This window comes from Manis javanica, chromosome 3 (genome assembly GCF_040802235.1).
Source record: "Manis javanica isolate MJ-LG chromosome 3, MJ_LKY, whole genome shotgun sequence".
In the NCBI taxonomy this organism is placed as follows: domain Eukaryota; kingdom Metazoa; phylum Chordata; class Mammalia; order Pholidota; family Manidae; genus Manis; species Manis javanica.
In genome coordinates, this window is record NC_133158.1 from 14805455 (window position 1) to 14832666 (window position 27212).

Genomic DNA, 27212 nt, shown 5'->3' on the forward strand with positions numbered 1-27212 from the left:
CATTTTCTCATTTCTTATTACTGTTGTGATTTCTTCATTCCCTACTCTTAAATTCACTGTTAATCATATAAGCCTTCATTTTCTATCAGTGTCTCAATTTTTTTTTAATTTGGTGACTTCATTTTTTTCTCTTTTGGTATCTTCATTTTAATTACACCAACAACCAGCATTTACTAAGGCATATTAGTAACTGCAGTTAAATCAGTTTTCTCATCCTTGACACTATTTACATTTTGGTCTGGAAAATTATTCACGGCAAGGGTGGGGATCTCCTGTGCACTGCAGTGTATTTAGCATTCACTGACCCTTGTGACTTACTTATTCTTGAATATTGTTCTGGTCTTCAATTGGTTTCTTTAGCTCCCTTTTCTTCCTCTGTGTGTAAGTCAGTCTGACCATATTTTTAGCTATTACCTGAATTAATATTCTTCTTCAGTTCTTTTATACCATAAAGCTCTTTCAGGGAAATTTTTTTTTTCTCAAGTTATACGTTTTTCCAAGGGATTATTTGTCTGTCCTGTATGCTACTTCTCTCTCTCTCTCTCCTTTACTATATAGTACAGACACCATGCTCCTTCTTTTTTCTTGCTCATGATTAACACAAATTAGTCCATCTGCTTTCTCTTTGTTCTGAAGTAGTGCATATTTCCAAATTCTCTTAGATTTCCTGCCCACTTTATTTGAGATCAGTTGTCTACCTCTCTGAGGCTTGAGAAATTGAGAAATGATATTCCAACTTCTTTCCTGAGTCTATGGAGGTGGGAGTATATGGAAGCTGTTGAGCTGGGCCTGTCCATAGTCTTGATTTTGACCTCTGCCATACCCTCTCCTCGTGACTTTTCTAAATGTCCTGGGACATACACTTTGTCAAGAGTATGTGCTGTCACCATTCACAGGTCCTTGATGGTAGTAAGGACAGACACCCTCTGGCCAGATTACTCCTGCTTCTAGCACAGAACTTCTAGCCTTGCTTCAGTCAGACAGATCACCGCATGTTCCTGTTCCCTGTTTCATCTGTTGCAGCCCAACAGCCATTTCAAAACCCTGGAGAGGTGCAGCTATGAACATTTTTAAGGCTGTTAATATGTACCAGAAACTCCCCTCCCAAAGACATTTAGCTGATTATACAGCAACTGGCACATTGAAGAGGAGTATCTATTTGCCTATTCTTGCCATCCTGGCGCACTACTGTTAATTCAATTGGATTTTGTAAAAATTGAAATTATGAGGAAATAAGGTTTGATGCATTCATTGCATTAAAATATTTTACAAATATTTTTTAAATGAACGTTCAATATTCTGAAAGGTTACAATGTAAATGTTTCCAAACAAATTATGTAACATTCCAAACAATTAATAGACATTTAAAGGGTTCTTATTTAATCGATGTGTAAAAATCCCATGAAAGACATCTTTCAAAGGCAATCTTTTAAAGCAACTAAGTTAGACTTGGGATTATTATTAAAAGAACAATAAATTGAGACACAGTATTGAAGGTGCTAAATAATGACTTTGTAAAGAGAGGTCCAAATGTCTTTCAAAAATAACAAATTTTCACTGGAATCCAGAAAGGAAGGTTACTACCATTCTTTCCATGAATACAGAAAATGAGCAACAACTGGTAAGGTCACCTGACTGTATTCACATGATAAAATAAATGGAAAGCTGGAAATAAAACCCAGCCTATGCTTTTATTAACACCACAACTCCAAATGCAAAGTCTTCTAAGTATCTATCTCTCCATCATCTATATAAAACAGCTTTATTGAAACATAATACATATGCTATAAAATTCACCCTTTAAAAGTGTACAGTTCACTAGATTTAGTATATTCAAAGGGTTATGCACATCACCACCATCTAACTTCAGAACATTTTCATCATCCCCAAAGAAAATCCTATACCCATTAACACTTATTTCTCATTCTCCCCTCCAGACCTGGCAACTACTAATCTACATGTTGTCTTTCTACATTTATTTATTCTTGACACTTCCTGTAATAGGAATCATACAATATGTGGCCTTTGTGACAGGATTCTTTCATTTAGTATAATACTTTCAAGATTCACCCATACTGTAGCACTCCTATACATCATTCCTTTTTATGGATGACTAATATTCTACTATACAGATATACCCCATTTTATTTATCATCAGTTGATGGGCATTTGGATTACCTCCACTTTCTGAAAAAATTTTCTGCAAAACATTTTTTTTTATTTTAATGAAGTCCAGATTATCTTTGTTTGCAGTTTGCACTTTTAATACAGTTTTTAAAACCTTTTTTAAAATTTTTGCTCAGGATGAATAATTACAAGGATTTGGAGCACATGAATATTCAACATTGAAAGATAATTGAAAACAAAGTCCAAATATGAAACTTCAAATCTTATAGTCTGTCCCAGGCTCTGTTTGATCTCAAGAATAGATCTCACAGTTACTGCTACATAATGACTTAACTTTATGTCTTTCTCTTCTGGCTAGGAAAAGAGTTAGAAGCAATCCCAGTTAAAAAAAAAAAAAAATGCCTCCACACACTGTGTCTTCAAACACAAGGGAGGAACAAGAAAAGAGTATTTTTCCATAGTTGGCACATAAAATCTGATTAATTTTGGATCTGTGAAGTTTGGCATAAGGAGCCTAAGAATTGCAATAGGCCTCTTTTGCATGTCAAAATATGAGACAAGATTTCTGGACCTAAAGTTTTCAAGTAGGATGATATTGCTAAATAAATTTTGTGTTATTTGTGTTATTTGGAAAAGCCTGCCTCTGATATGGTCCAATGGTTTACATCGCTTGTTGTATGTGGAACATAAGACAACTGGGCTTTAGTCCATCAGTGTGGCCTGCCTTTAGCCTTTGAGAATGTCAGCAGAGTGTGTTGTCTGCTCTAAAAGGGACTTACACCAAGTGACACAGCACCTGGGACAACAGCTAGCACACATTGCTGCCTCACCTATAAAACTGCAAGTACAAACCAAGAAAGAATTGTTGAAGCCAAGGTTCGGCCACCAGAATAAAATCTTGTTGCCATCACTGACTGCAGTAAACCCCAGAGACTCCATTCAGTGGACACAGCCTTGGACATTTTTGACACAAGGAGCAGCAATGGCTGGCCCTCCTGTTACCTTGGGGACAAGTCCTGGAGGCTGGCTGCCTATGTACCCTTGGAGTAATGGAAGAGTGTCCCCCAGAGATCACTATATTGCACCCTCAACAGCTAGAAGGTAGGAGCATCTTAAGAGGAGTTCTGTTTTATCCTTAAGGCCAGTGCATGCACTTCCAGAAGCAGTATACATAGATCCCTCAGTAACCCCCACAGGAGAGGGGTAAAATTATGGTATACTAGACCCAGATGGGATCCCCTTCTTGCCACAGTCCTATCACAGTACCACTCTCTTGCATACATCCTACCTGATGGGCAAGATTTGCCTATGTTGGTATAATTAAATGATGTGTCTTATCGCTCTTAAAGTTAATCTCTTCTAATGTCTTTGTGGATTGGGCACACACCTTAGCAAAAATTGCTACTTGCTAGGTGTGCATGGTGCTCTCTATCAGTCCCACTACTGGCCTCCCATGGAAAGTATGAACTGTGATTCAGGACTGGTTTGAATACAGTTGGAATGACCACTTGGCAGCAATTGATCTCCTCAGGCCTGAGGATGACTTGCTGTATGTGGAACATAAGACAATGGGGCTTTGGTCCATCAGTGTGGCCTGCCTTTAGCCTTTGAGGAAGTCATCGGAGTCCAGAAGGAGTGTGTTGTGTGCACTCTGTGTTATTACAATTTTTGTTGTTTTAAATTTCTGGCTTTCTCATACAGGGACCATCGCAGAATATTCAGGGTGCATAGATGGTGAGGGGAGAATCCTGGAGGGGTGGAGAGTAGGGAAAATGAAAGTTCTTATAGCCAGGATCCTCCCCTGACCCTAAACTACTTGCTGATATAACTGGCCTACTGTGCAGGCTACTGCTTACACACCCATTGGCACTGAGCCATTATTGTTGGCGTTACTACATAAAGAGCTCTGCCCAGAGGCAGAGATGGAGAAAGATTGCAAACGCCCCCAGAGGCAGACAATTCTAGCACTGGACCTGCCACTGTGAGAATAAAGCTTGGTATAAGCCCTTCTACCCCTAACCCTCTTGTTGTTATTCAGTCTCACCAAATCCAGAGTGAACTTGCCTTGGGGCAATCCCCTCAGGCACAATGCTACTATTATGTTTTTTCATTTATTTTTATTTTTTGAACAAATATCCTGCAAATGATCCCAGATTTTTAAATATTTAATTGAGAAATGAAAAAGCATAATTTTTCCTCTAATTTTTATTAAGACCTTGAATAAAAAATAGTGTAATTCTTTAGGATTATTTTTTTCTCCTTCAGGAAGCAAATTGAGAGGGATGGACACAGCATATAAATTGTAAAAGAACTAATTAAAAATGATTTAAAGATCTACTTGGGTCACTTAAAGTTTCTTCATTATTTTACTAATTCATGAACTGAATTACAACTTAAATAGAAAACCAAAATTGAACTAAGTGTCTCAATGCCATTATTTCTTACACAGATATTACTGTTCAAGAAAAATAAATGGAAGTTAAATATTTAGATGACTGAACTAGCATATATACAAAAACGTGGAAACTATATGCATAGGTAAAAAATGGATTCCAAACAACTGGGAAGAAATTAATTGAATATAACCATGAAATTTTAGTGTCCATCCTTACAGAATAATTTGTACATACTCATTGCTTTATGGCTGATAAGTATAATTATCAGAATACACTACCGCTTACTAGATTTCCAATTTTGCTCATGGAGCTCCTCCCCATGCTCCTTACTCTCAGCTCCAGTAGTTTGGGTGAGGCAGCTCTTGTCCTCGAGCCAATAAGTGGGCATTTAACCCAGTCTTACTCATGAGAGCTCTGTAAACTCCTGGCCAGAAGGACTGGCTCAGGTAGAGGTTCCAGGAAGTTAGTCATCTCAATTGGGGAAGTTTCTTAGAATTACCAAGAGAGAGAAGCTTCCTTCCTATTTTTTACTTCCTCTTCTGTCTCTCTTCTTTGTAGTTTCTCTTTCCCATTCCCTCCCTCTCTCCTACTCTTTCAGAGATGCTAAGCTTGAGAATGTTTAAATGGGATGGCCAGCAGCCATTTTGCCACCTTGTGGAAACAGCCTGCCTGAAAGTAAAATCAGCACAGAGACAAGCTGGTCTGAGATGCAGAGCCCAAGTCCAGTGGCTTTGAGTCTCAGGATATAGCCTAAACTGCAACGAGGACCCCTGTCTTTTTTAATCACAAGAGCAAAACAGTTCTGCCCACTTCAGCTCTTACTACAAGTCATGATAAGAGCCCGGACAATTAATAACAGGTTAGTCAACTCAAAGAGTGAATGTTGGTAAGTGGGAGAGTCAGGACTTCAGTCTCCTCTATACTGAGGCTTATTCTAGGAGACTGACATAGTAGGCTAGCAAGTCCATTAAAATCTTATGTGCAAAGCAGTTCAGATAAAAAGTGTATACTTCTCTGTCAGCTTCCTGGATACCAGGTCCCATGTTTAGATTGTCCCTGCCTTCCATGGATATTCTTGCTTAGAATAGGGCCAATTTTAAAGAACATTAATGAGATTTAAAGGAAATTACTTTTCATACATATAGTACAGCTGAGACAAAGGGCATGCTGGGAAGTCAGAATATAAGATGTGCTGCAGGTGGAGTATTTCAGACCCACTTATTACCATCGCCAACCACCCCTGATTCTACCCTGTGCTATCAGTCATAGCCAGGTGTCTACACACACACACACACACACACACACACACACACACACACACACACACACACACACACACACACACACACACACACACACACCAGTAATTAATTTTACAAATATTTAGGGAAACTATGCTGTACTCAGCACTAGGGATATAATGTAAATAACATAAACTCAGACAAATGGAGCCTCCAAGAAAAATAGGCTTAATTCTGACAACCACTTATTTGAAAATAAAGGGCTATTTGTTATTAACCTATTTACAACATAATCAGATGAATGATTTAATTCCTTTATCACCTCCTCCAAACTGGAGTGATTAGAAAAATTAACATATATAGAAATGTGAACACAGGCCTTTACAAAAGGCAAAGCATTTCAAATTTGCTGACTTTTTGTCTAATGATAAATATACATTATTTCTTTTACCATATTAACTAGTTATTAAGTGATCAAAAACCAAAACACACCTAAAAAGACTTGGTTAATATTTTTCATTCATTGCATAACAATTAAGAAAGGACATAAGACTGATCTATGAAATGGTTTCTTTCTTCATGGCAAATGCGAATCAATAAAATAATGACTTTTGAACTTTTGTTCATACGTGAAATTTATGAGAACAATGTCAATTAATAACAAACAAAAAAATTTGGTTGGCTTCACATTTGTATATTGAGGGGAAATACTTAATGCTGGCAACTTAGCCTCATTAAATGTTAGGAGTTTACATCTATGTATTTCCTTTAACATTATGCTGACTGAAGTCACATTTTAACTTGTTAGACATCTGTAACACTTACCTGGGCTTCTGGTTTGTATATAGTTTTTATTCTTTCAAAGAATGATCACCTAACAGAAATGGCTGTTGATAAAGTTGAATGGAACCAAAATAATCCTAGGACAACCCACATTTTCCAGTTTTGTAGATATGCCTAGACAGGCTAGTGTCTTAGTGAACAAAAAGTTGTTTGAGGAACAACATTGACTATAATGAAAAATACACGCATCTTAGAGCTTACCAAACAGAGTTTTATTTAAATTTGTGTACAGATAAAAATTTACCGAGATTTAAAAAATCTAATTCAAATTCTTTCCAACCACAAAAATGGACATTATGAGAAAAAGCCACATCCTCTCAATTACATTTTCCCAGCTGGCAGATTCTGAGGTGATGGGTGGGGTGGGGGCTAAGACTTACACTCACAACATAATTTGATCTTTAGTGTTCCTCACCTCGAAATGACATAATCACAGAGATTTCTCTAAGAATCAGCATTCTTCAGTTTTAACATTAAGAGAGAACACCTTTGACTCCAAGATTACAAGATCTCTGACTTTATTTTCAGTGTGAGGTAAACAGTATATTCAATATTAAGGCATCTTTCATTGTAAAATACATTTCAGAACATTCACGGATTTCCAAACAAATGTTGGAATTAGAAGCTAGTTAAGACTGTTACAGTGTGTGACACCTATTTTCTTGATTGACTGAGAGGCAGCTCTTTGACAGTTAATCTGTTAAATGAATTTACACAGCCTGTGGATTTAAAAAAAAGTTTTATACAGGGCTAAATGTCCACCAAAACTGTTGTAATGAACCATGGCCTGATCTCAAATTCTATATATATGCACACTCTTTGGCCACACAGACTGCTCTGCAAAGTCGGCAAAACAAAGCCTACTGAGCAGGATTATCGTGAGAAAAAAGTATGAGAACATACAACATTAATATAGTGAAGACATAAGTGAAATCAGATTATTTGGCTACCTAGATATCTTACTCAAGAATATACAGATTCAAGATTCTTCATTGGGATTCTTGCTCATCCCCTCTCCCTGTTTCTTCCCAATGGGATAACCATTTCCTTCATAGTGATGAGAGAACCATTCTTTTTTTATGGGAAAATGGACTTCTTCCTCCAAGGGGTCAAGGCAAAGCCATCACTTCTTAGTCACGCTGGCCACAGCCTTCTTGGCCGCATCTTCCAGGTCAACCGCTGAAGTAATAGGGAGTCCGCTGTTACTGAGAATGTTCTGGGCCTCGTGGACATTGGTTCCTAGAAGGGGGGGATGACGGACAGTCACTGAAATGAAACTGGAGGTGATGCCCTGGGAAGTTTTGGACAACCTGAAATCACAGGATGCCCATGTCTTGAGAACGTAATTTAATTACAACTCAGTTGCAGCTTTTCATGATCCAGATCTGGCTATTTAGACATATCCAGATGACAAATTGTTTTTTTCCTGTTTTCACCTCAACTGTCTGGTGTTATAAAGATGCTGCCTTTATATTCTCCGGCATACATATACAAAAATGAAAATGAGCCTCTTCCAAGACTTTGAACAAAGTATTCAGATAGTTTGAAAGAAGAAAATCTCAAGTGGACTTTATCCCTTGATTGAATAGTCTGAATATGGAATCTAAAGAAAAAGCTTTCTGTAAAAAATGAGCAAGAAAATGGTAAATCAGGGGGTTAGGACGGTATGGAATACTGGAAGCAACACATGAGGATGCATGGTTTCATTAGGAAATGAATCAAATATAGGTTTTAATCAACTTTGTTAATGGGAAAGATTATATGACAAAGTCTATGTCAGGTGGTGGTCCAGCTAGAAAAGAGAATGAGAGGTAAGACTTGCAGGAAACTAATGGGTCTTTTTTACTAAAAAAGGTGAAATTCCTGCTGCTAATCCATAGATTTAATGTGGTTTTGGCCATTACCAGAAGTCATTTGTCTTAAAGACCTCTTGAAACCTAATCTGAGATCTGAAGCTCAGAGCACCTGCCCGCCTGTGGCCAGGAATCCCCTGCTTTGAAGACGATGACAGTATTCAGCCTGTCCATTCCTGCTTTTCCTCACTCCAGATAACAAGGGGGGCAGAAATGAAAATGAGTTTGCAGCCTCTGATGACGTCTCTTGGTCATTCTGGTGATGCTGCGGCATTTATTGGCCAGGCCACCCAACCCAAAGATATACAAGCCACTTTTCTGTTATTTCAGAATGAACAAGCTTTTGGAGAAATGTGGTACATTTAGGAGTCTAATGAAATAGCTCATCTTACATCATTTCCTGTGCTTTTACCTAGTTGGCAAGACAGAGCTTATTTATAAACACAGACTTTGAAATAAAGGCCTGGTAGGACCTAAGAGTGCAAGTAAAAGGGAGACATACAGTCAGGATGTTTTGTACAAAGAGGCAGAGGCTGAGAGGAAAAGGATCAGCTGTACTGAAAAGGTGATGGAGCGTTGATTTCCTGGGACCCTGGGTCCAGCAAAGCAGTATTGAAGGGGACACTTGGCACTGTGTCTTGGGCTCAGGGCTGGCTTGCTGCTGATTAACATAGCAATCTGATGAATGGCCTCTTTGGAAAGCAACTGACTCAAAAAGTAGCGAAGTTGTTACCTAAATTCCCCAGCCTCCCATCCTGGCTCTGCCCTGTATTAGACGTGTAGATTTGCATAAATCATTTAACTCCTTTGAGTTTCATCTTCTTTATCTCCAGACATAATATTATGATCATCTTCTTTGTAACTAATATTCATTAAGCAATTATATTTGCCAGACATAATGTTCAGTGATTTATATGCAGCATATGACATCTTTATAATAACTATGCCTAGGGCTTACTGTCCCATTTCACAGATGAGATAACTAAGGTCCAGAGAAGTCAAATCACCTTTCCATAGTCATACAGCCTGTAAGTGGAAGAAATGGGACAACAAAACTCTGTTCTTATTATGTAACTGTATGTCCTCAAGATATGCTGCTCTGTTTCTCTGTCTAAAACTAGGGTAATAATGCTGACAGCATTGCTTGTGGTAAGAAGCAAGTGAACTAATCCATGTGAGAGTATTTTGTAGATGTCAAAGTATCCACGGCAGACCTGGCTGGCTCTCCACCAAACACCTGTGCTCCTCTTCCACAGCACAGTGCAGGGAGGTAGCTGCCCAGCCAGGAACCGCGTTTCCTAGGCCCGGTAGAGTCATGTGACTGAGTTCTGGCCAAAGGAGATTGAGCTGATGCAAAACACATGCCCATAAAAGCCTTCAGTGTGACTCTCCATAGTCACTCTGTTTCTCCTGTCTTCTTCTGGAATGCTGCCAACTCTGGTAAGCCCCTTTTTGAAGCTGACAATGTCTCCTTCAGCATGGATACTCGAATAATTCTGTAGAGCACACCACTCTCCTCACTCACCCTCTCAGACTTTATGAGTGAAAAAGAACCTTCTGTTAAGTCTTTGACAGTTCAGCATTTATCTGTTGTTATAGGAGATACCTTTACTTAACTGATGTATTACCTTCTAAGTGAGGTAGGCAGCTTCTAAAATGTTTCTCAAATGATTGATCCCCACTTCCTGGTGGTCACGCCCTTGTGTAACCCCTTGAGTGTGGGCTGGAGCCAGCGACTTGCCTCTGGTGAGTAGGAGTATAGCAGAAGTGAAGGAATGTCACTTCTGAGACTAAGTTACAAAAGCCCATGACTTCTGTCTTGCTCCTTCTGACTCATTTGTTCAGTCTGATAAACCAACCACCATACTGTGGGCTGCTCTGTGGAGAAGACCATGAGGCAAGGGAACTCAGGGCAGCCACCAGCCAGAGGCCAATGAGGAAATGAGGCTTTCAGTCTGACAACCCAGGAGGAATTGCATCCTGCCAACAACCACGTGTGCGTGCTTCGAAACCACCCTTCCTTAGATAAGCCTTAGATAAGCCTTGTCATGACCCGGCCAACACTTTGCAGCCTTGTGAGAGACCTTGAACCAGAGGATCCGGCTCAGCCACACCTCAGACACTGTGACATCCTTGTGCTAAGCTGCTAAATATGGGGGAAGTGTGTTATATATTGATACTTAACTAATGAAAATGTAAAAATTTATTTGTTTCATTAATACAACTGTCAGTGTGCATTCTGATTCATTTGGTAAATTTCCAGCCAAGGTCTCAGAGGTTGAAAAGTAGGACAGTGGATCAGACTGTGGAAAATGTTAAATACCAGGCTAAGGAATTCCAACATTAATCTTCCTTGGAATAAGGGCACAGTGTGAAGGAGAAGTCCTGACTGACACAAAATCAAGTTGTCTTTGGACCAGAGGGTCAATACAAGTTAAATATGTACATTTCTCTCTCCTTCAACAGAGACACGGACTGGAATTCTCTCCCTACCTGCCCTCGAATCTGCCAGAAGAGAAATCTAAGTGAAGATATAAAAGATATACTCTTCTCCTTCTTTCCTTTCTTTTCAGGGTACCCTTCAGGGTCCACACCCAGCTTTAGGACCCCCATGCATCACCCAAAAAGGCAGACTCATCCACCTGAATGGTCCTCACCTTCTGATTCTACCTGTCCTCAGTGTGAGGCCTCCTGTGAGCCAGTTGTTCCCCAGGCCTGTCAAGCTCACTCTGCCTGACTGAACCGCTATAGGAATCTGCCTTGTTAGTAGCAGTGATAATAATAACAGCAATAATAGCAGCGAGCTGTAAGCACATGTCACAAATTGTTCCTGGGTCCTCAGTATGCTGGTTTGTTTGTTCCTTGATAGCAACCAGGGATAGCTACTATTAGTAATTTTTCCTTTTATAGAAGAAGAGGACGAAGGCACAAATAAGTTAGAGGTTAAAGTCTCACTAGCATGGCTACTAAGAGCTAGGAAGTAACAGACATTCAACGTGATCTCTCATTGGTTTGAATGCTTCCTGGAACTAATTTTTGAAATACCCATTCTGAACCCTGAATAACTCTGTCCTATGGTTTTGTCAATATATGTAATAATGATACAATAATAATAATAGTAATAATAATACATCTCTGGTTTACAAAATCCTCCCATATTACTTTATTTGACCCTTACGATGACTTGTAAGTTTAGTGTTTCTAAATGGCCTTTTGAGTTTGGCATTTATAAATTTTTCTTTATCTTTTTTTTTTTTTTTTGGCCAAAAACACCGAGTCTTAGTGACTGGCAGGATTCAGTCTCAAAACCCCTTATTTTTCCCACTCTGTATTTTGATTTCCTGGTGATTCCTACTTGACATTAAACATTTGCAGGACTTTCCCATGAACAAGATCTGAATGGGTAGGGGACACAAAATATAAAGCAGCAGCATGGAGAAGACTTGACCAGCCATCAGTAAGCAGGTAAGAGAAAGGCAGTGCAAATATGCAGAGGAGAGGAGTCCAGCCGACAGCCACGTGCTGGAGTGATGCCCCCAAGGCTGCCTCTTCCTGGGGGCCAGCTTGAGCTCCCATCCATTCTGAGAATGGTTCATTCACTTGACCTGAGTTCACTTCCCATGTGTATGGATGAAAGAAGCTCTTGACATTCAATGTTTTTGAGATAATTTAAGTGGGCTGCTTTTCCTTGTAACCAAGTAGCCTAACTAAATCACTTCCTTAATTAACACCCTTTTCAGCACTCAACTTTGCACCAGCTATTCCCCAAGGGGGAAAATTGACTGATTTAGAAATCCATGGCCGGCAGACAAGCTGGGCCTTTGAACTGCGTTGCCTTCTCTCTGCCTGGCTGACACCCACACATTCATGAGGTTATCTCTTGGAGAAGCACTTCTTTGGAGACGCCTTCCTTGTCACGACTCAATCCCTAAACTAGAGCAGGGACACGTAAATGAGCTTGGCCTTCCAGAATCATAGTACTGTTGGGATTGATTGCTTACTGATGCTTCTCTCACACCCACAAAACTTCATGACGGCTGACATTTTGTCAGGCTTGCACACCAGGGTATCTCTGGGCTTGGCACTGCATCCTCACATGGTGAGTACCTGCCGGTGGACCAAACACCTGGTGGAGGGTCTCACGCAGAAAGTGTGCGTGAGGAGGTGAGGTGTGGAAGGGAACCTTGTCAACATCTGCTGCCCAAATACCTGCAAATAACCCCTTTTCACAGAGTTGAAACAGAAACCCCCAAAGACCCGAGGGAAAATAGTGACTATTCCTGAGCTTCCTCAAGGTCATCTAGGGGTTTCTGTAGCCTCTTTCTCTAAGAAAGGCCAGGCAGCAGATGGCTGAGTTCAGGGCCTTGATAAGGACACCAATCTGCTGCCACTCCTCTCCCCAGGTATCTCCACACAAGTGAGGCCTTGCTCAAGGTTAACAGCCAGTGAGCAGGACCAGGATAAGAGGGAAACAGCTCCCCAGAAAAACTTGGCCCTTCTCTCCTTCCAGCTGCTCCTGCAGGGCCACATCAATATTCCTAATTGCTTCACAATACCAGGATCTACTAAAGTGAGTTTTAATTATGCTTGCTGTTGCACTGTAATTACAGCCTTAATTATTAAGCACCGACTAGGCATGCTCAGAACCCAGCAGTTTTGGAAGAGATCCTTGTGTTGAAATATAAAGCTCAGGCACATGAGTGTAAGGAGAAATGAGGCACATATAGAGGGCCTTGTGCAGATGTTACAGGAGTGGGTGGGGATGTTCAGGAACAGAGGCAGGACAGAGAGAAGGAGCACAGAGTGGGAGCGACAGAGTTGGCGGCACAGGGCAAGACAGGGAGGCAGGCAGGAGAGTCAAGCAGAAGAGACAGATAGTAAGACACAGAGGGAGACAGACACACACAGAGGGAGAGACAGAGACAGGGAGAGACACAGACACACACAGAGGGAGAGACACACACACAGAAGGAGAGAGACAGGGAGAATGGGAAAGATACAGAAAAAAGAGACAAGAAGCAAAAGAGATGAAAGAGGGAAGGGTAGGAGAAGAAGGAAGGAGGAAGAGAGAGAGAGCATGAGAGAGGGAGGAGGAGGAAAAAGCAGAGAGGAGAGGGGAGGAATGGGGCCACAGGGAGGGGATGGTGGGTGGCAGCACAGATTCAGAGACAGAGACAGACAGAGGGAGGGGAAGAGAGGCCAGGGACACACACAAAGAGGGTCATGAGGAATAACACAGAGAGGGACAGATACGTGGAAATAAGAGACAGAAGAGCCGGAGTGAGGGAAAAGTGTGAGTCGCCAAGCCCCTCTGCAGCAGCCCCGACCCTGACCTGGTCCGCAGCGCTCTCCCTGCACCTGCTGCTTGCTCCCTGGCCTGTCAGAGTGGACAGGCCAGGGGGATGCGAAGCCAGGGCCAGCCCTGCTGCCCACTGCCCTGCCTCCTCACTGCCGTAGGGAAAGCAGCTGGAAGGGGAAGTGGGAGCACACAGAGAAGAGAGTTAAAAAGAAAACCATGTAAAGGAGGTTGTTGGGAAAGGAAAGGTGGGCAGAGCAAGCGTTGGACAAATGAGTGCGGGTTTCTTGGACTATCTGAGGTTAGTTTCTGCTTGACTCACCAAGTGCCTGACACCTGCTCTGTACCCCCTTCCTGCCTTTATTTCTAAATAGAAACTATCACAGCTGCTTTTAAACAGTGAGAGGGAATTAACAGTTCCAAAGAAAGTGTCTGGGCCTGTGTACCCAATTACAAGGGACATTGGTTTCCTCCCTACATTCAAACAGTGCTGCTGACACGTTCTAATATTAATTTGATGCTGCATTGCTTTTTAATGGAGCTGAGAGACAACAGTTTTAATAACCACCTGTACAAATAACTGATCAACTCACCTGGGTCAAATTTCAGGCGCTTCTTAATCTCTGCTTGTTGGAAGCTGCTCAGCTAAATGGTTATCTACCCAGTGTATGCCTTAAATATGAAAATGCACACAGAATTGAAGGGGACTGATCTGAAAATGAAATCTTGCTCTACCGGTAGAGGATATTATAAAAAGAGTAATAATTATTATTAAAATCTTGAAAATGGTCCATCTCTTCTGCATTTTTTTACCACTGACTTCTGCCACTGGGTGGAGTGAAAGAGCTATACAGAGAGACACAGGTTAAGTCATCAAAATCTGTATTTTGCTTCCATTACAGGAGAGAGAAGACAATGGTAGTGGTTTTGTTTAAAGGTGCAGCTCCTCCCAACTCGGGAAGGGGAGCCCCTCAGGCCAGCCTTGCAGCACTGTGATGTGAAGAAAACCACTTTCAGCCTGGAAGTGTATAAAGCAGTCTTTCTATAAATTATTATTTTAATAGGAATTCAGTTGTGTGTGTGTGTGTGTTTTTTCTTAAAGAATACAGGGTTAGCAGTCATGAGTAACTAGGTAACAAACGTGTTTGTTTGATTTATGAGTTAAGGGGTTCACAAGTTTACATTACTTTCAAAGAAACCCTGTATCAACATAATTTTTATCGCTATTTCAGAGATGAGGCAACTGAGGCATGGGAAGCTTAAGACTTTGCCCATTATCCTCCAGAAGCCACGGGTTGAGCCAGGACTAGCACCCAGGTTTGTCTGACTGTACAGCACATGACAGCCACGCAGCCTGACCTTCTGGTGCAGAAGGAATCCCTGGTGTCTTTCAGGATATGTCCCTTGTTTACTCGAGGAAACTGCGGCCAGAGATGCTACAGATTGCTCCAGTCTAAGCACCAGTGAGCTGACTCTCAGTCTGCTGTTCTACTTCAGGGCTGGAAACTGGCCCACTGCCTCTTTTTGTACCACCTTTGAGCCCAGAATAGTTTTCACATTTTTAAACATGTGGGGTTAGGGGGGGAGAATCAGAAGAATATTATTTTGTGAGACATGAAAATTACATGAAATTCAAATTTCAGTACCCATAAATAAAGTTTAGTGGAACACTGCCAAAGTGATTCATTTATAGATCGTCAATGGCTGCTTTTGCGCTACAGATGCCTCAATAGTTGTGGCAGAGGAGGTATGGCCCATAAATCCTAAAATATTTTGATCCCTTCCCTGAGTTACTGAATCTTTTTATTACCACCTGGGAAAGGAGACGTCAGTGATTCCTTTAAAAATGTCCAATGTCCTCATGCCCTTGGTCCTCCTCCATCATTCTCCTTTCAAGTGACAATCTGATGGAGGAGGCCCATTTTATTGGTGACATGTAAAATTTAGGTAACTTATCACATTTCTTTTGTCTGTTACTATATTGTTAGAAATTGAATAATTTATTGAGAGTCAGAGGTACAACTCCTGCATCAGCAGGCTTTACTTGTTTGAGACAACAGGCGTCCAACATCCAGCAGGCACACTGCAGGCAGCCCAGATCACCCATAGGGTCTCAGGTGAGTTACAGATGGGCGCAGATAAAAACTCACATTTATTGAGCAGGGGCTGTTCTAGGGCATTTCAAAACTCATCTCTTCTTTACAACATGAGACTGCCATATTTTTATACCCATCTTACAGATAAGGAAACTGAAATTTTAAACCTAGGTCTGTTACTGACTAGCTGAGTGACCTGGGAAAGTCACTGCAGTTGGGTGAGCATCTTATCAAAATGTCTCCTGTCCTTCACACACCTTATGAAAACTAAACATGATAGAAGATATCCTGTGCACATCTATTTTCCTCAATGATTTCTCCTCCCATAATAAGAAGAAACCACCCCAGGGTGTGAGTGTGACAGTCACTCCTATGATGAAAGCAAGAGTGAGTGACACTGGTGACAGGAGACCGGTGGCCAAGCCACTCTACAGCATCCCAAAGAATGGTGTGCGTAAGCTGATGATCATGCAAGCAAGGTGCACCACCGAGCCTGAAACATGCTCATTTAGGGCTGATGCTAGCTGATCACTTTTGTTTTCATGTTAACCCTCAAAAAAGCAATGTATATTATAATATATGTATAATAAAATATATACACACTCACAAACATACAGATGTAAACCAAAAGCATGGGAGTCTTAATATTAAACTAGAATGGAATGCACCCCCTGGCAAGCAAGAACGCTCCACAATTCTGTCCCTGCGAGGTCCCTATGCAAATGTTCTATATGCCTAAACATCTGCATGTGGACTTCCTTTTCCTGCTTTCCTTGAGTCGATCTCAAGACTTTCAATTCACAAATATTTATTCACTAATTAATGTGTGATTTGGGGGGTTTCCAAAGGTAATTTTGGTGGTGTGAGACTTCCACTTGGAAGGTTGACTGGAATTTCACAAAAGAAATAACATCACTGTGTCATTGTGCCTGCTTCTATATTCGCATGGGGGAATGACTGAGTGGATCTCACTGCTTATCTTTTCCTGGAGAAGAAGTTAGATTCTGAGAGCTTACTGTTGTCTGCTAATTTCTTTCTTGACTTTTAGACAACATTTCACAGCAGCACAGCAGAGGATGGAGGGAAATTTAGACACAAATTCGGTGGGGAGTTCCCAGAATCTTAGGTCTTGCTGCTGGCCTCTTCTTTATATCAGGCTGCAAACTATGTCCCACTGTCTGTCTTTGGAAAAAAGATTTATTTGGCACAGCCATGCTCACTCTTCCCCATTGTCTATGTTCCTTCTGCACGACCATGGCAGAGGTGAGTTATTGTGACAGGGAACACCTTGCCCACAAAGCCTGAAATCTGGCCCTTTACAGAAAATGTCTTTAGACCTTTGCCCTATACAAGCCAAACTTTTGCCTCTGTGGCTGCCAATGATAAGAACCCAGCTTTGTTTGGAGCTTCCCCAGCTTGCTGCTCCCACTTCCTACTTGTGATGTGGCAGGCAATTGTATTTCTAGGGGAGAGAATTCCACCTATTCTTGCATTATTTGAATCAACAATGGCCAATACTTAGTTCAAGCAGCCCACTCTCCTTTCTCACAACTGTGATTGACAATAATGATCACAGAACTCTTTTCCACTGAGCTGGAAAACCATACTCTTCAAAACCTTTCTTGGCACAGCCCTGCAGGCAGCGCTGACAATAAATAGAAGGTGGCATGAGATGAAAGCTATTTGTCCTCCCTCTTCTAAAACATTCCTGCACTGCGTCTGTACCGCCTCAAGGTGGCGCTCTAAGGAGAGGCTCATTAATAAGGCACACCTGTCACCTATAAAATAACACTAACCAAATCTACCTGCGTTTCTCTTTCCTGATAGCAATATGCCCTCTCGCTCTTTGGTGGCTGATCAAATATAATTTTCAAGTGCTACATAAGGAGACTGAGGCAAAATGTACTGACTAGTCACTCAGAAAATCTGCAAGGAGTAGCTGCAAGTGCTGTGATGTTCTAAGCAGAACTCAAAATATGCCAGTCCCTGAATATGAATATGCCAAATCCCTTCTTATTAAAGGTGCCCAACCCCAGCTTCTGCTCAGGGAAACACCTTTAGGCTATTGTTTTTGAAGGGATGTCCACTGCCTAGAAAGGGGTGGGCACCCGACCTATAGACAGCCCACACCGAGGGCATGCTGATGACCTGAGACTTGCGTGAGACAGGCGGTTGTTAGCATGACCCTCCTGCTCTCTTCTCTGAGCATCACTGGCTCTGCACTGGCAGAGGAGAGAGTTCTCTGACTGGCATGTCTGAAAGGAAAAAGTTGGCTGTGCCCCTTCCCTCTGCTCACCAGGAGCCCATACTGCCCCTCAGGGCTCTGCCCCAGGGTTTGAGGCCTCCCCGGTCCAGCAGTGCCCATGCCTGGGTGTACAGCTACCTAATTCTGGAGGAATTAGGAAGGAAGCCCAGTGTCAGTACACAATAAGGTTCATCCTTCACTTTCTTCTTCTTTTTTTTAATTAAGGTATCATTGATATACACTCTTATGAAGGTTTCACATGAAAAACAATCCTTCACTTTCTTTTTTATCATCAATGAAGGTGTTACTTTAGGCTCCTTAGTATTTTACCTTATTTCTCACCAGGATCAGAAACTAGATTGGGAAGAAGAACCTGCTGAGTCCCTTCAAAGACCCCAACTACATGGCCAGGTTGGATGGGCTGCAGACAGCAGGAGTCAGGGTTCTCAGGTCAGCTTGACAGACTGAGTACCTGTGGGATGTGGACTTCAAGGGGACACAGAGGGACCAGGCTGGCCTTAGCAACAGGCCAAGGTATAGAGGCACAAAGGAAGAGTGAGAGGACATTAAGAGTCAGACTAGGGGACTTTTAAGAAGCCAATTCCATTAAAACCTTACAACAGACCTCCTTTTTATTAAGACAACTGGAGTCTCAAGTCATTACATCAAAAAAAAAAAAAAAAAAAGAATGCTGCATAATGCTGAGGCCATCTGCCTAGAGGAGCCCTAGGCCCGTAACTAAAACTACTACTTTCCTAAGGCGCATTAGGCGGCTCCTTTATGTGTACAGCAGTGGACATCAAGCACAGTAAAAATTTCATTTACTCACATGTACCATCTAGGAGTAAAGTGAAAATGCAAAGTGCTAAATAGATAATTTGTCTGGACACTTAAATATTACCTCTAAAAGAGCTTTAACTAGCCCACCTAATACTTTAGGTTAAGCCCTGTGAGACTTGGTCTGATGTTTAAGGGTGGCAAAGTTTAAGCATTCAGAAGAGTTCCTAGATTAAGACAATAGGAGGATTTAAAGCTTAATGACAGACAGGATTGTCTCCAATGTCACATCTGGTTTAACCTGGTGATGACAAATTAAACACTAGGGAGGAAATCCAGAAAGAAAATGCTAGTGGTGAAATGGCAGAGCAACAGATGTCAACGTGGCATGAAAACGGGTCCCAGTCAGGAGAGAGCTCAGAGGACAGAGGAGGAGGGCGGGGATGAGGAGCGGTGAGAAGGCCCTGGTGAGGCAGAAAGCAAGACAAGGAGCAGGGTGTGCAGAGAATGGGGACCAGAAGATGGGGACAGAAACAATAGTGAGAATCAAACATAGAAAAGGAAAGAAAGGAGCCCCTCACAGAGGACCTGACGCCTGCCCCAGGAGCCACATTATTCATGACATCATCAACTGAATGGGAAAGTGGAGAGAAGGGAAAGATGTGCTTGGAGAGGCTGGGGGTGGTGGGGGGCATGGGGGGAATGGGGCCATCTGGCCTGACAAGAGAACAGGGATTGAGAAAGGTAGAGAGGATGGAAAAATACTTGGCACAGGGCACAATCATAAATGTGTGAAGTGGCTGGCAGATGTTAACAGGCACAGAGCCTGGTCCCTGGCCCTGCTGGACATCTGCACTCATGCCAGGACCTCCCCTGAGGGCCCTTCGTCTCCGCTGACTCTGGGTGTGAGCAACAAACACAGGCTCAAACATTCTGAAAGAAAACTCTGTCAATCTGGTCAGCCATAGGCAATCTGTCAAGACTGCCTTTACAATGGGAGTGAAAGGAATAGCGACTGCACTCCTGTCTTGGTCTCACGCCCCAGCACAACTGAAGATCTGCAGAATGGATAGCCGCCAAGGGCACGACACAGCCAGAAGCCCTATGGCTGTCTTTCAGTGCTTTAATGCTGGAGTTTTCTTTCCCCATTTAGGGGACCTGAGCATCACGAGGCACTATTACTGTGTCCCTAAGAAGGACACTTGATTTGCATTCCTCTGATTGTGACTGCAAGTTGTCAGTATTTCAGGGAGCAAGGAGAAGGAAGAGGTGCTGGTGCTTCAGTTAAGGAAATCAAAGGACCATAATACAGATTCTGGCTTATAGACATTATGTTCTCAACAACTTCACAGAGATTTTAGGGAACATTAGAGAGACTGATAAAGATAAGGAGAAGGACCTGAGGGTTCTATGATTTCTAAGGATATTTGGCAAAAGAGAAGCAAAACGTTTATGTTGCTGAAACAAACTTTTTGTTACTGGGTGGAAAAATCAAATTGGGAAGATTTGGCTAAGAGAAATGGGATCCAATCTACAAATTATCTAGGCTAATTATTATTTCTTTATGAGCTTAACTTGGAATCATGATGAGCACATGAGAGAAAAACAAACTTCTCTTCAGGTATACTTGAGACCCAGAAGTTTGCTGAAGATTTAAATGGGACAGTAACAAACACAAATCAGTTCTAAAAAGAGAAAGTTCCCTGAAGATATTGGCAGATCTGATCCAGAACTGTAAAGCCACTCATACGAAATTCAAAGCTTTGGCCAAAACACATTTGCACATGGCTTTGTGAATATACAAAACAGTCAGTAAATGTCTGTACATTTCTCAACAATATCATAGGTTGGGCTGAATTAAACGTCAAGGTAATTTTTGTGTCAAGTATGTATACATTTCAAAAAGAAAAAAACTCAATTCAAATTATTTGCTCTTTATTTCATGCCAGAAATAACTGTCTACAAAAACTGAACTCCCCTAAAAAATGTGCTTGTTCGATTTACCCAGGAGTCTTTGAAATAAAAATAATCCCATGTCTCAGCTGGTGAGTTCTATTCTGATAAGACAAGTAAATACATGTAATTATAAAGTTACTATTTTCAAAGAGAAGAGTAATCCTTTCCTCATACACTGGTAAAACAGCTTGTACTTATTATACAGCTGAGAATGAAGATTTGTCCACAAAATCCTACTAAATCAAGCCTGACTTGACTGATTAAACTTTCCTCATCAGGACATTTGTAATACACTGTGTGTGGCAACAGTTTAAAATGTAGGCCACAAATAGAGAAGACTTACAGCAAGGGTCTTAGATCTTCCAAATGGCCACATACCAAGAGAGGCCACCTTCTTTATAGAAAACATATTACCAAGCTTTTGAAATGGCTGTTATCTCAGTCATTAAAAATCTCACATTTCTTTAGACTTATATAGCCATATGTCAAAGTATCTGAAATATAGCAGTTAATAATAGCAATGTTAGTTCTTATGCTTATTATACATGTAATATGCTTATGCATAAATATTATTTTAATAATAATTTTTATTACTATACCTCACACTCATAAAATTTTTCTACTGTGCTTAGTTTGTATGTGTCACTTGGCTTTACCATAGATTCTGGGATCATGGATAGCATTTTCCTATCTCACTTTTACTAGCTAGACAACTGTGCATTCTGAAAATGTGAGCCAGTTTTAATGTTAATACAAATAAACATAACTGAGCAACTCATCAAAGAAAACAAAGTACAGTGTTACATCAAGTTAAATGGTAACTACCAAGACAAATGTCTAAGATGCCCCTGCCTCTTTGTACCACTTTGTCTTTCTCTATTACTACAAACAGTGAAGAGCTGCTCTGTTGAGAAAAACAGAAGGAGCCAAATCATGCTTAAAGATTGAGTAAAACATAACTGAATACGTAGAAATTTATGGGGAGAGAAGAATTTATGTTCCAACACAGGGGAAAGCAAATGAAAATTTTAGATTGACTACAAGAGAAATTCCTCAAGGTCCCACAGTTAGCAACTTTTTCCCATTGGAAGTGCTGAGAACCAGACTTTTGTGAAAAGAGACTTTTGGTTTCAGTTGGTTTCTTATTTAAGTTGTGCAGGACAACTGTTGTCCTGCAGGAAAACCATTTCTAATGTAAGTCCTGAGTGTGCTTTGCTGGAGGCCTTCAAATCAGGGTGACATCCATTTTTCTATCACACACATCCCGGGTTCTCGCATCTCTACCACCACACAGATTCCGTCTGATATCACGGCTTCATCTCAAGTGAGGAGGACTACACCCTAATGTAACCTGCACCCCATTCTCTCTAGTTCTCACTGCTGACTTTCCCAAGCCTGTCAACTATGTGTCATTCATTCTCCTTGAAACATGAAGTCCCCTTTTTTTCTCTCATCTCTGTTTCTATCTCTGCATTTGTCTCTACTCCACTTTTATCTCTATGTGGCAAGCCTGGGTTTTAGATTCTGCCTCATATTGTAGACTCCTGATTTTCCCACTCAGTTTTTGGCTGTAACATGTTGCTGCAGAGCCATTACTTTCTCCAGGACAGCCTTCTGATCTACCCAAGCCCTGGGCTTCAGTCTAACACCGTTAAGATCCCATGTGTGGAACAGATCTGATGTCTGGCTTCTGATCCTTCCCTCCTCCTTCCTTTCCAATGATTCAAATCCTACTAAGTTCCATGCTCAGCTTGACACTTCTCCTTTTATGACATTTCTTTGCTAACTTGTATCTCAAAAATGTACTACAATTACCATAGTCACTACTGAGTAAATTTAAGAAAGAGAGCAGAGCTACAAGTGCTCAGCTAAAGGGATGCATACTTTATAAGAGGCTGCATTCCCTTAGTACAGAGAGTACTGGCTTGGTTTCTATTTAGTTCCTTCTATAGAGCCTTTATGGTAATAGCACCTCCAGTTTTGTTTGCATTTGGCTGTCAATGGTTAGTGCCAAGAATAGAGTTGGAGGAGAATTCTTCGTCTTGCCCTTGCTTATTATGCAGGAGCAATACAATTTGGGGATAGGTCTTACCTTGGTGTGAGGGTAGTAGTTTCCCAGAAATCACGTATGAATGCTAGGGAGGGTCTTTGATGTCACACAAGAGGAAGAAAATAACACCAGCTAGGACTCCAGAGATGTCAAAAGCTCTCCTGCTTTTTCTCTCTTAATAAAGGTCCTGGGTACTTATTATAGGGAACATTACGGTAAAAGGAGAGTAGAGGTAAAAAACATCACCATGGACATTTTTAGCTTACATAACTTTGGGGGACAGTATCTTCTCTGAGTTTATCTTGAATCTTCACCCTCAACTCCCCATGATACAGTGGTCACTGTGAGGTGGCAGTATTTCCAAAGATTCCACATGCCATTAAGGTGGCTCTGTGGGATACCCTGATGGCTATTACTACTAAGACAGAAGCAGATCCTATTTGGGACAAGTCCTTGTTAACATTCGGTATACCTTATCTTGTATTGCTAACTTGCCTTCTTTTTTCTTTGTTTTATTTCACCAGTTAACTAGTAACTGATATTGTTTCTTATATTTCTATATATCCTTCTTAATTCATAAAGCTCTAAGTGTGATATTTTGCATAGTTCAGCATGCATATTATCCATACACTATACAACTTTGTTAAAATGAGAGTGATCATTTAATACTTACTTAGTACTAAGCAAAGAGTGAAAATAAGGTAAGTGTTACTTTTAATCTTTTTTTTATTAAGGTATTATTGATATACATTCTTATGAATATTTCACATGAAAAACAATGTGGTTACTACATTCACACATATTATCAAGTCCCCACCCATACCTCACTGCAGTCACTGTCCATCAGTGTAGTAAGATGCCACAGATCCACTATTTACATTGTCTGTGATACACTGTCTTCCCTGTGAACTCCCACACCATGTGTACTAAACATAATACCACTCAATCCCCTGCTCCCTCCCTCCCCATCCACCCTCCCAACCCCTCCCCTTTGGTAACCGCTAGTCTCTTCTTGGAGTCTGTGAGTCTGCTGCTGTTTTGTTCCTTCAGTTTTGCTTCGTTGTTATACTCCACAAATGAGGGAAATCATTTGGCACTTGTCTTTTTCCACCTGGCTTATTTCACTAAGCATAATATTCTCCAGTTCCATCCATGTTGTTGCAAATGGTAGAATTTCTTTCTTTCTTATGGCTGAACAGTATTCCATTGTGCATATGTACCACATCTTTATCCATTCATCTACTGATGGACACTTAGGTTGCTTCCATATCTTGGCTATTGTAAACAGTGCTGCAAAAAACATAAGGGTGCATGTCTTTTTGAATCTGAGAGGTTGTATTCTTAAGGTAAATTCCCAGGAGTGGGATTCCAGGGCCAAATGGTATTTCTATTTTTAGTTTTTGAGGAACCTCCATATTGCTTTCCACAATGGTTGAACTAGCTTACATTCCCACCAGCAGTGTAGGAGGGTTCCCCTTTCTCCGCATGCTCACCAGCATTTGTTGTTCTTAGTCTTTTCTATGCTGGCCATCTAACTGGTATGAGGTGATATGTCACTGCAGTTTTAATTTGCATTTCCCTGATGATTAGTGATGTGGAGCATCTTTTCATGTGTCTGTTGGCCTTCTGAATTTCTTCTTTGGAGAACTGTCTCTTCATATCCTCTGCCCAATTTTTAATCAGGTTATTTGCTTTTTGGGGGTTGAGGCATGTGAGTTCTTTATATATTTTGGATGTTAACCCCTTGTCAGATATGTCATTTACAAATATAATCTCCCATACAGAAGGATGCCTTTTTGTTTGGTTGATGAAGTCCTTTGCCATACAAAAGCTTTTTAGTTTGATGTAGTCCCATGTGTTCATTTTTGCTTGTTTCCCTTGCTCGAGGAGATGCGTTCAGGAAGAAGTTTCTCATGGTTATATTCAGGAGATTTTTGCCTATGTTGTCTTCTAAGAATTTTATGGTTTCATGACTTACACTGAAGTCTTTTATCCATTTTGAGTTTACTTTTGTGTATGGGGTTAAACAATAATCCAGTTTCATTCTCTTGCATGTAGCTGTCCAGTTTTGCCAACACCAGCTGTTGAAGAGGCTGTCATTTCCTCATTGTATATCCACAGCTCCTTTATTGCATATTAATTGACCATATATGGTTGGGTTTATATCAGGGCTCTCTAGTCAGTTCCATTGGTCTATGGGTCTGTTCTTGTGCCAGTACAAAATTGTCTTGATTACTGTGGCTTTGTAGAAGAGCTTGAAGTTGGAGAGGGTAATGCCCCCAGCTTTATTCTTCCTTCTCAGAACTGCTTTGGCTATTCGAGGTCTTTTGTGGTTCCTTATGGATTTTAAAATGATTTTCTCTAGTTCGTTGAAGAATGCTGTTGGTATTTTGATAGGAATTGCATTGAATCTAAAGATTGCTTTAGGCAGGATGGCCACTTTGACAATATTAATTCTTCTTATCCATGAGCATGGGATAAGTTTCCATTTATTGTTATCTTCTTTAATTTCTCTTAAGAGCGTCTTGTAGTTTTCAGCGTATAGGTCTTTCACTTGGTTAGGTTTATTCCTAGGTATTTTATTCTTTTTGATGCAACTGTGAATGGAATTGTTACCCTGATTTCTCTCTCTGCTAGTTCATTGTTAGTGTATAGGAATGCCACAGATTTCTGTGTATTAATTTTGTATCCTGCAATGTTGCTGAATTCAGATACTAGATCTAACAGTTTTGGAGTGGATTCTTCAGGGTTTTTTATGTACAATATCATGTCATCTGCAAACAGGGACAGTTTAACTTCTTCCTTGCTAATCTGGATGCATTTTATTTCTTTGTGCTGTCTGATTGCCGTGGCTAGGACCTCCAGTACTACGTTGAATGTGGGCATCCTTGTCTTGTTCCTGACCTTAAAGGAAAAGCTTTCAGCTTCTCGCTGTTAAGTATGATGTTGGCTGTGGGGCTGTCATATATGGCCTTTATTATGTTGAGGTCCTTGCCCTCTATACCCATTTTGTTGAGAGTTTTTATCATCAATGGATGTTGAATTTGTCAAATGCTTTTTGGCATCTATGGAGATGATCATGTGGTTTTTGTCCTTCTTTTTGTTGATGTGGTGGATGATGTTGATGGATTTTCTAATACTGTATCATCCTTGCATCCCTGGATTAAATCCTACTTGATCATGGTGGATGACTTTTTGATATATTTTTGAATTCAGTTTGCTAATATTTTGTTGGGTATTTTTGCATCTATGTTCGTCAGGGATATTGGTCTATAATTTTCTTTTTTTGTGGTGTCTTTGCCTGGTTTTGGTAATAGAGTGATGCTGGCCTCACAGAATGAGTTTGGAAGTATCCCTCTTCTTTGGAAAACTTTAAGGAGGATGGGTATTAAGTCTTCGCTAAATGTTTGATAAAATTCAGCAGTTTGAAGCCATCTGATCCAGGAGTTTTGTTCTTAGGTAGTTTTTTGATTACCAATTTAATTCTGTTGCTCGTAATTGGTCTGTTCAGATTTTCTGTTTCTCTCTGGGTCAGCCTTGGAAGGTTGTATTTTTGTAGAAAATCGTCCATTTCTTCTAGATTATCCAGTTTTTACCATATAATTTTTCATAGTATTCTCTCATAATTCTTTGTATTTCTGTGGTGTCCATCATAATTTTTCCTTTCTCACTTCTGATTCTGTTTATGTGTGTAGACTCTCTTTTTTTCTTGATAAGTCTGGCTAAGGGTTTATCTATGTTGTTTATTTTCTTGAACAACCAGCTCTTTCTTTCTTTGATTCTTTCTATTGTTTTATTCTTCTCGATTTTATTTATTTCTGCTGTAATCTTTATTATGTCACTCCTTCTACTGACTTTGGGCCTCATTTGTTCATCTTTTTCTAGTTTCCTTAATTGTGAGTTTAAACTTCATATGGGATTGTTCTTCTTTCCTGATGTAGGCCTGTATTGCATGCAATATACTTCCCTCTTAGCATGGTCTTTGCTGTATCCCACACATTTTTGCAGTGTTGAAATACTGTTGTCATTTGTCTCCATATATTGCTTGAACTCTGTTTTTATTTGGTCATTGATCCATTGGATATTTAGCAGCATGTTGTTAAGCCTCCATGTGTTTGTGGGATTTCTCATTTTCTTTGTGTAATTTATTTCTGGTTTCATACCTTTGTGGTCTGAGAAGCTGGTTGGTACGATTTCAATATCTTTAAATTTACCAAGGCTCTTTTTGTGGCCTTGTATAGGATCTATTCTTGAAAATGTTCTGTGTGCACTTGAGAAGAATGTGCGTTCTGCTTCTTTTGGGTGCAGAGTTCTGTAGATGTCTGTTAAGTC

General features: G+C 40.7%; 1 protein-coding gene across 5 annotated transcripts in view; it reads right to left on the bottom strand.

Annotated features, from left to right (window-relative positions):
* The window catches only part of SUCLG2 (succinate-CoA ligase GDP-forming subunit beta), a 578416-nt gene that overhangs the window by 279451 nt on the left and 271753 nt on the right, over positions 1-27212 (bottom strand). For 2 of the 5 annotated variants that reach the window (XM_037019318.2, XM_037019317.2), the window contains one exon: positions 6798-7846. The exons of the other annotated variants lie outside the window; for them this stretch is intronic. In XM_037019318.2, coding sequence (XP_036875213.2) covers positions 7731-7846 — 116 coding nt within the window. In that variant the 3' untranslated portion in view covers positions 6798-7730. Of the gene's footprint in view, positions 1-6797; positions 7847-27212 lie in introns of those variants that run through there. 5 annotated transcript variants of the gene reach the window in all.